Below are 13,549 nucleotides of genomic sequence, written 5' to 3' on the forward strand. Positions count from 1 at the left end.
AATTCTCCACAGCCTGTAGTTTATCTATAAAACTTAGTCTACTGTTAATCTTCTTTTTTTTTTTAAGATTTTATTTATTTATTCATAGAGACACAGCTAGAGAGAGAGAGGCAGAGACATAGGCAGAGAGAGAAGCAGGCACCATGCAGGGAGCCTGATGTGGGACTTGATCCCGGGTCTCCAGGATCACACCCTGGGCTGCAGGTGGCGTTAAACCGCTGTGCCACCGGGGCTGCCCCTACTGTTAATCTTCTATTAATGAAGGGAATATGGCAGAATACAAGTGACAAAGCTAATATACTGAGACTGTAAGTCACAGTTTGAAAAAGGAGAAGGGTTTCAGATAAGAGACCCTACGAGTCAAGGACTGATTTCCCTATCACAAGGTACTAGGATGGGTCACCCATTACATGCCTCCTGACGAGATGCAACAGAAAGTACACAGCAATGCCTAAGAAATACTTTTCACTAATACTGAAGAACATGAACATTACCAAACCTCTGGATTTAATTATCTAATGAGAAAAACAGGATCACTAAAACATAACCAGTCAAATCCAGACTTTGGGAAATTGTACAAGCCTGATGACCTAGTCTCTGTAATAAATGGCACCAAAATTAAGTAATTAAAGACTTAAGAGACATTAACCAAATGCAATGTATGGATCTTCTTTAGATTTTTATTTGAACAAGCCAACTATAAAAAGACACTAAGACACAATTAGAGAAAACTGAACATGGACTGGCTCTTCAATGAGATTAAGAATTATTGTTGGGTACAGCAATGGTATCGTGACAATATATATTTTTAGGGACCTTCTCTATTTGGATACACACACTGGACTACTCTAATAAGATCATATCTGGGATCTGCATTAAAATCCAATAGCGGGGATCCCTGGGTGGCGCAGCGGTTTAGCGCCTCCTTTGGCCCAGGGTGTGATCCTGGAGACCCGGGATCGAATCCCACGTCGGGTTCCCGGTGCATGGAGCCTGCTTCTCCCTCTGCCTATGTCTCTGCCTCTCTCTCTCTGTGTGACTATCACTAAAAAAAAAAAAAAAAAAAAAAAAAAAAATCCAATAGCACTCCACTTCCTGAAGGGGGAAGAAGAAGATAAAAGCAGTAACATGTTGATGCATGTTCAAAATGGATGATGTGTACATGAGAACTTATTATCAACCCTACTTTAGTATATGCCTGAAAATTTTGGTAAAAAAATATTTTAAAGGTACTAAATGAAACCACTCCAAGCAATTTAATAAAAACAAAACTGCATCTTGCAGTTATTCATATGATGACTCTGTTGCACATGAAATGGTTTTGCCATCTTTTATGTATTTTTTTCCATTTTTGGATTCTGTTTTATTCATTTTTGGCTAGTAATTCTTGTGCAGTTACTGTAACAGCAAAATAATGGGAAAAATTTAAATATATAAATTGTGATAAATTATAAAGTATGCAAAATATACGCTGCTATAAGATTTATATTATAAATTAAATAATACATGGGCGGCCCCAGTGGCTCAGCAGTTTAGCGCCACCTTCAGCCTAGGGAGGGATCCCGGAGGCCCAGGATTGAGTCCCACATTGGGCTCCCTGCATGGAGCCTGCTTCTCCCTCTGCCTGTGTCTCTGCCTCTATGTCTCTCATGAATAAATGAAATCTTTAAAATAAATAAATAAATAAATAAATATAATACAATACAAATACAGTGGTTAACACAGGGCTTGATATAAATCCCACGTTTAGTGAGCCCTTCCTACCATTATTATAATAAAGAGAGAAGGCCATTTCCTATGATGCATCAATATTTGAAAAATATTTAAGTCTGGGACATAATGGTGAGTTTTATAGAAGTTTGAGATGAAGCATAATCTTCTAGGTTTGCCACTAAATAACTGCTGAGAAAACAACAGAACTCACCATGTAAGGAAATGTAAACTTCTGTGTATCAAGACATCAAATGAAACAGAAAGGGAAAATAATTGCTAACAAAATGAAAGATTAGTATCTTTAATTATAAAGGATTTTTTTTTTAGAATAACAAAAAATATTTTGCTAAAACATAAGATTTACAGAAGTTTCCAGACAAGCCATACAAAATGGTCACAAGCTTTTTCTTGAAGGAAGGATTCTACACTTGACAGCAAAGTCACAATGTTATTAGTGAGGGCTGTAATGTTTGTTTAATGTTCCCATTTTGGTTCAAACAATCAGGCTTGTCCATCTACAGCGTCTAAATAAAGTTAGACTTGGCAAGAGAACATATTCTAAAGAACTGGTTAGCTGCTTTTAACCGATGCAATTAGATCACCATAAAAAGGGGGAAAGGAGCCCATAAAATTAAAATAAAACTACCTCTCCCCCTCAAAAATAATAATAAAGAAAAACACCCACACCCCTGCAGCTAACCCTGACAACTACCTTCATTCACAGTGCTTTATACTTAAACCATGATGGGGGAAATGAATAAAAGCAGAGGGGCCACTGCTTTTAAACGTTTCACAACAATCCAGATGGTACTTCTAGCCTCTGCTCATGTTTTACAACAGTGAATCAGGACAAGACATAGATTTGCTAATGTGCATTTAATCACCAAAGGACTGAAGATGTCTGGGCTTTTATTCTGTAATGTTTCTAAGACTGTGTCCATTAAATGTAAACAAAAAAGGAAGAAGTCTTGGCAGAATAGGAGAAGTGATGCACACTTGATGATCAGATCAATTTTAAATATTATTCATGGCATATAGCCTAGTCCATGCTCTAGCTGTTTCTATGGCTTGGGCTTCGTTGGTCTTCCACTGCTCCACTACATCATTTGCTAATGGATCATCTGGATTGGGAGCACTTAACAAAGCCTGGATCGATAGCAGAACTGTGTGGATCTGCAGTGCTGGGGACCACTTATCTTTCAAAATATCTAAACATATTCTTCCCAACTTGTCTACATTAGGATGATAAATTTTGGTCATGAAACGTACTTTAGGGGCTGCCATCAGGTATTCTTCTGGAAGGAATAGTTCCAGTTTAAAAGTCCCTCCCTCAAAGGGGGAATCCTGGAGGCCAGCAATGACCATATGAAAATAACGGGCGTTGCTCTCATCTGGTTCTGCTTTAATGCCAGGAACTGGTTCTGCCAGCAAATGCTGGGTTTCCTTGATAATCCTGCAAGGCAGCCCGGCCATCTTATCAGATCCCGAGTTCGGCCTCTGCTATCGACCCTCTAATAAAGATTTTTTTAAAAAATCAATGTGGGGATCCCTGGGTGGCGCAGCGGTTTGGTGCCTGCCTTTGGCCCAGGGCGCGATCCTGGAGACCCGGGATCGAATCCCACGTCAGGCTCCCGGTGCATGGAGCCTGCTTCTCCCTCTGCCTGTGTCTCTGCCTCTCTCTCTCTCTCTCTCTGTGACTATCATAAATAAATAAAAAAAAAATTAAAAAAAAAAATCAATGTGGAAAAGCCCACAGGAAAAAGGTGCACAGGACGCAAACAAGCAATTCCAAATGGCTAACAAAAGAAAAAATGCTCGGCTTCAGCAGAGATCAAAGATTTGGTTACAAAGTCTTCTTTATACTATTATTTGGAAAAATAGTAAGAATTTCAAGGTCCAATAAGAGGAAGATCAAATAAATAATGAAGCAATCATATATTATGTCTATAATCTACAAAAAATTATGTCAAATATTAGTAAAATGGAAAAATGTCCATGTATAATTTAATGAAAATGGCAGACTACAAAGTAAATACTATTTTTAGAATGATCTCATTTGTGTGAAAAGTACACCTGTGTACAATAGACTACAGAGACAAAGACTGAAAATCCCATCCATGTCATCTCTGGGAGGGTGGAATGAGTAGGAGAAAATACAGTGTTCTACTTTCACTTAACACTGGTCTTATTTTATATATATATTTTTAGTAAATAGTTTTCCTAACAGGAAAAAATAGAACTTTTGTTTTTAACTTAAGGGATGAGACACACATCAGTACCTTATTTGATTTACAAAAATTAGAAACAGTAAACACCAGAGAGCAGAAGACTAGGAAATTAGAGCTTAGTGTCTTAATCTCTCTCAAAGAAATGAAGTCATTTGATTGTATTTGGAAGACTAAGGACCCAGGGGTTTATCTCCTCCTTATAGAAACAGGTATATGCTGTAACTATATAAAACTTTGTAAATCATACCTCAATAAAGCTGGGGGTTGGGGAGTAAAATCTAAAAAAAAACAACAAAAATCAGACAAAAGAGAAATAGGCAAAAATTACTGAAAAAACTATACTATGGGATTGCCTTTCCAATGCTATTTATTGACTGAGCAGCTTACTGCTTAATCTTTAATCTAGCCAAGGGAATGTAAGAAAATTATATATTTTCTTTGGACACCTGGGTGGCTCCATGGTTGAGCCTTTGGCTCACTCAGGTCATGATCCCAGGGGCCTGGGATCGAGTCCTGCATCGGGCCCTACAGGGAGCCTGCTTATCCCTCAGCCTATGTCTCTGCCTCTTTGCGTCTCTCATGAATAAATAAACAAAATCTTTAAAATATATATATTTTTTTTCCACTTCAGGATACTTATAGCAATATAGAAACAACTGTACTTATACTTACAGTTATGATAAAAATACAACTCAAACTCTTAAAGACACCTGAACTAATAGGCCCTGCTCTTGCACCTAAACATTAAACTAAAATTCATTTTTTCTCATCTGTCATATCTTTAGAACCACTACACATTACAAAAAAGGGTTAAGAAGCCCTGAAAGAATGCAGCAGCTTGGTTTAGAGGCCACCCAGGAAGTCTACTACAATTCCCTCATTGGTTCTTCTCCCTTCCCATTAATGCTTAGTTAGAAATAGGCAATCATCATCTCTCCTGCCCCAATTACTATGTCTGGGCCAGGGAACTCTTTCCAACTGATAACCTTCAGGATTGAAACAGGTCTAGGAAAAGTGCTCCAACAAATGCAGGCAACCTAAGAGAGCACTAGCTAGAAGACAGGAGTCTTGAAGGCTGATCTTACATTTCTAGACAAAGTTCATTCTTTGCATACTCTCATATTCCCACGAGGGCACCCTGAGTCAAAGGAAGAAGTGAAAGCCATCAGAAGTTTATCCCTTCCAGGAGATAATGGAATATTTTTCCATTAGTCACAATACATGGCATTAACAACCTCTAGGAATCCAGATGGAGAATACTTTCTAGTAATTCCAGGGATAGAAAATCTCTTTTAACTTCTGAATGATATAATTTTGTATGAGTTATTTAGAGCTTTGCCAGAGAAGTCAATGAGACAATGACAGTCTGGCAATGAAAAGCACAAAGTGACTCTTACGCTACCAAAATCCCTCTGAAAATTATCTAATAGTAAGTGGGTAAGAAAAGTAGTAAGAAAAGAAAAAGAAGAAAAGATAAGAATGTGAAGAGTGGTGATACAAAAAGATGTATCAAGATCTGATAATCAGACATGCCCATTTCTCATTGGAGCAACAGAATATTAAACACCTGAAGCAACTAAGCTACGAGAACCAAGAGTAGAGGACGCTTGGGTGGCTCAGTGGTTGAGCAGCTGCCTTCAGCTCAGGGCGTGATCCCAGGGTGCCGGGATCGAGTCCTGCATCGGGCTCCCTGCATGGAGCCTGCTTCTCCCTCTGCCTGTGTCTGCTTCTCTCTCTCTGTCTCTCAAGAATAAATAAAATCTTAAAAAAAAAAAAGAGAGCCAGGAGTAGAAACCGGGATGAATTAACTTCTTGCTCCAATAACTAGTCTGCTGAATGATTTACCAATGGTAACTACATGAAGCAGTCATCTCAAATAAAAACAAGGAAAGCCAATCAGGAACTTGGCTTTTACAGACACTTCTCTGACACAGCATGTTTCTTTCTGTTCCCATGAAGTACTGGACAGACTATACAAATTATTTTAGTATCCTTGAGAAATCATATGGTCCAACCCTCTGACTTTAAGCAGAATTGCAAACAGTCAAGTAGCAAGAATACTACTGAATTCTACCCCCTCTGAATCCATACCATCATAGCAAACAGAGGCCTTCATTAATTCCAACATATTTCTGAATAATGAAGAATAAATGGAGGACCGGAGACTGATAAAGCAGGGCAGTGTAAACTGTAGCCCATACAACTGGAAGGCTGCAACCAAGCTAAAAATTGAAACAAGTTCAACTCCGTGCCCTAAAGCAGAAACCTGTTAGTCAAGATCCCTGCTTATGTTCACAGAAGTCCTGATTGACTTTTCTGTTATCCCATTCTTAAATATAAATGGGTTGCAATTTACTATATGCATGCTATACTCTTCAATTAAAAAATTATACAGACATTGAACAATCACCATACGATACTCCAGATAATTAAATTTAAACTGCAAGCAGGGGCAGCCCTGGTGGCGCAGCAGTTTAGCACCGCCTGTAGCCCAGGGTGTGATCCTGGAGACCCGGGATCAAGGCCCACGTCGGGCTCCCTGCATGGAGCCTGCTTCTCCCTCTGGCTGTGTCTCTGCCTCTCTCTCTCTCTCTCTCTCTCTGTGTGTATCTCTCATGAATAAGTAAATAAAATCTTAAAAAAATAAATAAATAAACTGCAAACACAAAACACTGTCCCCAGAGACTAAGAAGCTATCGCAATCACACTAAAAGGGATGCCGTGAAAGAAGTACCAATAAAAAGAAAGAGCAATGAAAAGAGGCGCCATGGAATAATGGCTGTGCAGAGGCCAAACAAGCAATAAGCCAGGCTGGAGCAAGTCAGAGGACTAGAAGACAGAAGGGTCCAGGACAAAAGAAAGTATACAGATTTGATACTATGCTTGAAAAGCTGGAAGAATATAGGGATGCTATGAAGACACATAATGCAAGAAAAAAAAGAAAGGCCATTACAGAAACTCCAGAAAAACAAAAGACTCTGTAAGAAAGAAAATACAATCATTTGAATTACACTGCTCTACATATTTGGTCATAATATGCATATAACGTTTTGCAAGCTTTCAGTTGATAGAACAATAAACGAAGGCCTTGTATCTCAATTTACAAAGATAAGCGATATAGGAACAACAAAACCTCATGATACAACTATTGGAGAACATGAATAAATAAGTAAAATTAAAAAAAAAAAAAAGAGGCAATTTCCTTTCGATGCCTGGGTGGCTCAGCATTTGAGCATCTGCCTTCAGTTCAGGGTCAGCTTAGGGCATGACCCCAGGGTCCTGGGATAGAGGAGATAGAATCCTACATTAGGCTCCCTGCAGGGAGCCTGCTTCTCCCTCTGCCTATGTTTCTGCCTCTCTCTCTCGGTGTCTCTCATGAATAAATAAAATCTTAAAACAACAACAAAAAAAGAGGTAGCTATTGGAGAACAGGAGCGTTCAAAAGTAGGAATGGTGGGGTAGAGGGATCCCTCGATGGCTCAGCGGTTTAGCGCCTGCCTTCACAACCAGGATGTGATCTTGGAGACCCAGGATCGAGTCCCACATCAGGCTCCCTACATGGAGCCAGCCTGCCTCCTCTCCCTCCCTCCTCCCCTCCTCCTCTCCTTCCCCTCTCTCCCTCTCTCCTCTCTCTCTCTCTCTCTCTCTCTCTCTCTCTCTCTCTCTCTCTCTCGTCTCTCATGAATAAATAAAATCTTAAAAAAAAAAAAAAAAGATTCCCTCTAGGAATCTTAACTGTGTGCTTCATTATTTTTAAAAAATTTTCTGAAGTATTTTTAAAAAAGCAGTGAAGAGCACACTCTGAATCCCATAATGTAATCACAACTACCATTAGACACTTGCCTCCACTTTGATGGCACACCGTCCGATGGCCCGCACAGCTTTGCGAACAAAGTCAACATCCACCTCTGTGGCATATTCCTTTAACTCTGCCAGAACCTGTTAAAAATCCAGGAAGTAGACTATCATTAAGGATTCTCAATCATTAATTTCATAGCCTAGCTTCTTCTGAAGACCAGAACTTAACATCTAAGTGATTTATAAACTTGAGTCTGCTTTAAGTCTGACCTGAGCAATGTTGGCTTGGGATGCTAAACGAATCATGATGTCCAGTTTCTCTAGTTTAACATAGATAGGATCATTGTACTTCACAAAGAAGACTTTGATTTCCTGCTTCAAGATTTCAGGCCTGTGGTACACAGAAACACATGATAAATGGAACATGTATTGATATGCCCTTCTAAATCTGTATTAGTATCTAATTAACCTAAATAGATATTAGATTATTATCTAATCCATGCTTCTCTGCTCTCCAGCCACTCCTCCTCCTCATCCAAACCTCACACACTTCCTTTATACCCCCTAACCAGTTCCCCATTTGGCAGACCATTTTTAAGGGTTAGGGCACTTATTGCTAAGAACTGCTGGAAGAACAAAAATCTGACTCTAAACTATGGCCTAAGTCATATAAAGCAAGCACTACTGGTCCACTATTAGCAGACCTATCAGGAAACAAACTAAACTGTAGAGCAACACCAACTGTTTATCACAGGAACACTCCAAAAACAAATGTTAGTCTCTCCTGATTCCAGGCAAGTTGCCCTATCATAAAACATTTTCATTTCCATATATTAACAAGAACTTAACACTGGCTTCTATAATATTGATATTATTAAGCTTAATTCAAAATCACAAACACTTTCATCACCAATTCATTGTTTCCCAACCTTTTTTGGACAATTAGATTGATATTCCTCAGGGCGACGTACTGCACCTCTGGTTCCCCAGACAGCAAAGTGACAAGTGGAGGGGCCAACTTCTTCAGCAGCATGTTATAGTAGTCAGAGTCCTTGGGTAACAACTCTAGAAACTTCATTAGGACTTTTACCGCTGAAAGAACCACGGCTGAGTTGGCATGAGATAGCCGGGGGGTTACACGCTCACAGATGCTAAGGGCAGAAAAGGAAAATTAGTATCTTAAATTATAATTTCTTGCTCAATCCAGCCCATAGCGCACTGTATCAGAGTCCCATGGCCCAAGAATTAAGAAACTAGACAATCAGTTAGAAAGTCAAAGCTCAATGTGTAGACAAAACTGGGATCCTGCACTGCAGAAGCTTCATTCCCAGCAAGCTACAGACAGAGCAGAGCAGGGCCATCAGAAGACTTCAGGAAACCAGCAATAAGGGATGCTTAAACTGGAAGGAAAGTAGACAATATCCAAAATATTTGAGGCTCACACCATTTACCCTCCTGTTTTAGTCTTCTCTGCCTCCCCATATTATGTAAGGCTCCCTGCCTCAGAGTCCACTTCTCCTCTGCCTACAGGATGTCAAATTAAGTTCTGAGAGTTACTTCATAGTTAGAGATATCAACCAACCGTGACTGAAGTTTCATAAGATGCAGGAGGTGAGTTGAGCAGGAAAACAATACAACCCCTTGTCTTCATGATAATAAAAAAATCTCTGAAAAGTTTGTTTTTGTTTTTTTAAGATTTATTTATTCATGAGAGGCAGAGACAGAGAGGCAGAGACACAGGCAGAAGGTGAAGCAGGGCCCTACCGGAAGCCTGACACAGAACTTGATCCCAGGGGCCTGGAATCATGACCGGAGTTGAAGGCAGACACTCAACCACTGAGCCACCCAGGCACCCCTCCAAAAGGGTTAAGTGACAGACACCACTACAATATTCTCCCAACCTCCTCCCCCATCCACTTAGTCCCTGCTACCTACACTTAAAGGCCTCACTAGATCTTGAGTTTTTAATTATCTGTTGAGGGTTCTTCAGAAATTAACCTAATTTTGATAGCTCTTGGGCAACAGGAGAGGCTAGCTGGTTATATTCAGTTAAGTTCAAGGTAAGTACGCAGGGCTTCTCTCCCTTCCTCCTGTATCTAACTGGCTCCTTGACCTCCCTCAGGTCTTTATACAAATGGCACCTTCTCAGTGAGGCCTTCCCTGACTACGCTTTTACAAAATATAATTCCTCATCTCCAAATGTCCTGCATATCTTAGACCTCCTCCCTACTTTATCTTTCTCATTAGTGCTTATCATCCTCTGACATTATACTGTGTTATATGTATTTCTGCCCCATCCCTCAGAATAAATGTTCATGAGGGCTATGATTCTGTTGACAGTATATACTCAGGGCCTAGAATAATACCTGGCATGTAGCACAGCCTCAATAAATATTTGCTAAGTGAATGCATGAGTAAGTGTGAGATGTTGGGCAGCCTGGGTGGCTCAACGGTTTAGCGCCACCTTCAGCCCAGGACCTGATCCTGAAGACCTGGAATCGAGTCCCATGTCGGGCTTCCTGCATGGAGCCTGCTTCTGCTTCTTCCTCTGCCTGTTTCTCTCTCTCTCTCTCTCTCTCTTTGTCTCTCATGAATGAATAAATAAAATCTTTAAAAAAAAAAAGTATGAGATGTCAATGACTAACAAAAAATAAAATTCTACATAAAGTCTTTCCATAAGAGTACATGTACTTTTTAAAAGACACTTGGTAGTTTTGATAGTGGAAAGAAACGATCAGGGGGAGCTTAAGTTAGGTCCAGAGGGAACAATTTCCCAGACAAGTGAAGAGAACTTACGTTATGGTAACTTGAACTTCAGCCAGGCAAGGAAGGTTCTTATCTACCATAATTAAAACATGTCAACTTTAATGAAGAGCCAGCATTTCTTCTGAAGTACTTTACCTAGTACAGTGCCTATATACACAGAATGCTCAAGAAAATCTATAACAGTGAACTTGGTAAAGGGCTGAGGAGAACAGTCCAGGTGCACCTTCCAAAATCTTTTCCAAATTCAGACTGACGTGATTTCTGTATCTAATAAAGACACCAAATGTTTTGCGGGCTTTGATACATTTTTTTCTACTACTGAATTATAGGTATAGTTCAGCTCAGTAACTAGTATCAAGTCACTTAGTATGTATCTAATAGAATGAAAAGTTTGTCACAGTGGTAAGAAACACTCAAAAACCTTTGTGTGCCAAATGGCCAGACACAGCTGTATGGGAGATGTGGACCATGATGAGGGAAATTTCAGCAGAGGGTAACTGCAGTATTCAAACAATACACACCTTATAGGAAGAGATATTTTTGCGTGGTTCACTCTACCACCTAAAATGTTCCTAAAATCCAGTGGGACAATACCACAGAGATAGCAACATCTACCCCACAAATCACTAATCTTTGCCAACATAAGAGATTCTTATTCTAATACAGACAGTAGAACTTATTCAAACAGGCAAATCTCCCAGATACTACCCAGGAAAACAGAACGGACCTCTGAGCCTCCCGGTCATCTTTAGGGTTGTAATTAGACAGGCAGTCCAAGATGAAAATCTGGCCCCATTCAGTGCACTCATTCAGGGCTGTCAGCAGCTTGTTAATGTTCTGTGGGTTCAGATCGAGTAGGTTGCTGTTTGGGTGAGATTCACTGATTTCAGATAATGCTGCTACAGCATTAGCCACCACCTGGGAAAGAAACAGACATGACCCTAATTTACCAAGAATAGGACAATTATTAACAAATGCTTAATTTTCTCTGGATCACTTCACAGATCTCACCTCATAACCATTCCTCAACATTTTACCTAATCAGCTAGAAACATAAACTGCATTCAAAACATGTATTAAACCAATAATGGCATATATAGCTTCCTGGTGGTCAGGAACCCAGAATTAAAACAATTCATGTCTTAGCAGAGAGTCACACACAATTTACTATTAAAACATTAACAATTTTAATAGCATTCAACATTATCATTAGAATCAAGACATATGACCAGTTTTAAGATGAATAAAGTTTAAACATGTACAGTAGGCAAGCAAAGGACAGAAAAATCTAGACTAAATAATTTTAAAGCTGTATGGGTATATGTGTATGGGGGGATTGATACTGTCAATCATGTCATGAGTCACAGAGTGAGAAAATGTAAGCTTGAAACCTTAGTTCACTATTGAACGACGTTAGGAGATGTTCCACATCTGAACACTCGGGATAATTTTTTTTTAAAAGATTTTATTTATTTATTCATGAGAGGCACAGAGAGAGACAGGCAGAGACCCAGGCAGAGGGAGAAGCAGGCTCCCTGCAGGGAGCCCGACGTGGGACTCGATCCCGGGTCTTCAGAATCACACCCTGGGCCGAAGGCAGGCACTTAACTGCTGAGCCACCCAGGGATTCCCAAAATTGGGGATAATTTAATCCACCTCACATATTATGGTTTAAGGATCAAATCAGATAACACACTAAGTGCTTTCTATAAAGTCTTATGCAAATTTTAGGTGGTACTACTACCATAACTCATCAAGACTAAGTTACACAGTTTTTCACATTAATATCTCTGAAACCGAGATGCATTCTATAATCAAAGGCATTTCAGTTGGGGGTGCAGACAGTTAAATGTCCAACTCTTGGTTTTGGCTCAGGTAGTGATCTTATGGTCATGAGACTGAGCCCACATGGTGCTCCACGCTCAGCACATAATCTGCTTAAGACTGACTTATCATAAAAATGACTGACTCTCCTTCTCCCTCTGCCCTTCGCCACCACACACTCACATATGCACTCTCTCACATAAATAAATCTTTTTTTTAAAAAAAGAGGGAGAATGTCAGTTTAACAGGAAGCACATTTCTTTCCAAGTAACATAGAAAATAATAATGCATCTTATAATCAATGCCATCTCAGAATCAATGAAATATGGTACCTCAAATATAACCTTTCAGGCAGTATGATATATGAAAGATTGTGACCTAGGGGCACCTCAGTGGCTCAGTCGTTGACCGTCTGACTTTGGCTCAGGTCATGATCCTGAGGTCCTGGGATCGAGTCCTGCGTCAGGTTCCCTGCAGTGAGCCTGCTTCTTCCTCTGCCGATGTGCCTATGTCTATGCCTCTCTCTGTGTCTCTCATGAATAAATAAATAAAATCTTTAAAAAACTGCTCCCTAATATAATAAAGTATACTCGGGGGCACATGGGTGGCTCAGTCAGTTAAGCAACTGATTCTTCATTTCAGCTCAGGGTATGATCTCAGGGTTGTGAGATAAAGCCCTGTGTCAGGCTCCATGCTGAACATGGATTCTCTTAAGATTCTCTCTCTCTCCCCCTCTTCCATCCCCATCCTTGCTCACACGCATTCTCTCTCTCTCTCTCAATCAAAAAAAAAAAAAAAAAAAAGTACACTTGTATCCTGACTTATAGATCTGGGAATCCACATTAGTCGCAAGGAAAAAAGTGAATACTCTTTAACAAAATTATAGATTATTTCTGATATAACTAATACATTTACAGCCAATGATGTTCAATTTAAAAACTGCAAAAGCACCCCCCCAAAAAAACCCACAATAAAAAACTATAGTATAGTCCTATACAAGTGAATCCAAAGTCGCATTTTTCAAAAGTAATCTCTATGCCTGATGTGGAACTCAAACTCACAACCCCAAGATCAAGAGTCCCATGCTCTATCAACTGAGCTAGCCAGAAACCCCTAAAACCACATTTTGCAATGAAGTTACCAGATGTTATATGACTTTTTAATCACATAATATACTTATGACAATATTATTACATAAAAGATATGGTATCACGGGGTGC

The 13,549-nt window shown here is 39.7% G+C and overlaps 2 protein-coding genes across 5 annotated transcripts in view; both read right to left on the minus strand.

Annotated features, from left to right (window-relative positions):
• AP2B1 (adaptor related protein complex 2 subunit beta 1) overlaps nucleotides 1–13,549 on the minus strand; it is a 131,291-nt gene that overhangs the window by 81,817 nt on the left and 35,925 nt on the right. For all 4 annotated transcript variants that reach the window (XM_038548093.1, XM_038548091.1, XM_038548092.1 and 1 more), the window contains exons 6-9: nucleotides 11,233–11,423; nucleotides 8,669–8,890; nucleotides 8,010–8,130; nucleotides 7,785–7,880 (exon numbers count right to left, since the gene is read on the minus strand). In XM_038548093.1, the coding sequence (XP_038404021.1) occupies nucleotides 7,785–7,880; nucleotides 8,010–8,130; nucleotides 8,669–8,890; nucleotides 11,233–11,423 (630 nt within the window). The remainder of the gene's footprint in view (nucleotides 1–7,784; nucleotides 7,881–8,009; nucleotides 8,131–8,668; nucleotides 8,891–11,232; nucleotides 11,424–13,549) is intronic.
• Nucleotides 1,803–3,202, minus strand: LOC610206 (ubiquitin-conjugating enzyme E2 N). The gene has a single exon (XM_038548096.1). The coding sequence runs from the start codon at nucleotides 3,184–3,186 to the stop codon at nucleotides 2,728–2,730; it is 459 nt and encodes a 152-aa protein (XP_038404024.1). The 5' UTR covers nucleotides 3,187–3,202; the 3' UTR covers nucleotides 1,803–2,727.

The sequence above is a fragment of the Canis lupus genome, chromosome 9, assembly GCF_011100685.1.
Source record: "Canis lupus familiaris isolate Mischka breed German Shepherd chromosome 9, alternate assembly UU_Cfam_GSD_1.0, whole genome shotgun sequence".
In the NCBI taxonomy this organism is placed as follows: Eukaryota; Metazoa; Chordata; class Mammalia; order Carnivora; family Canidae; genus Canis; species Canis lupus.

Excerpts from the sequence above, each read along its gene's own strand:
- LOC610206 (XM_038548096.1), bottom strand. The coding sequence starts at position 3,186 with ATGGCCGGGCTGCCTTGCAGGATTATCAAGGAAACCCAGCATTTGCTG.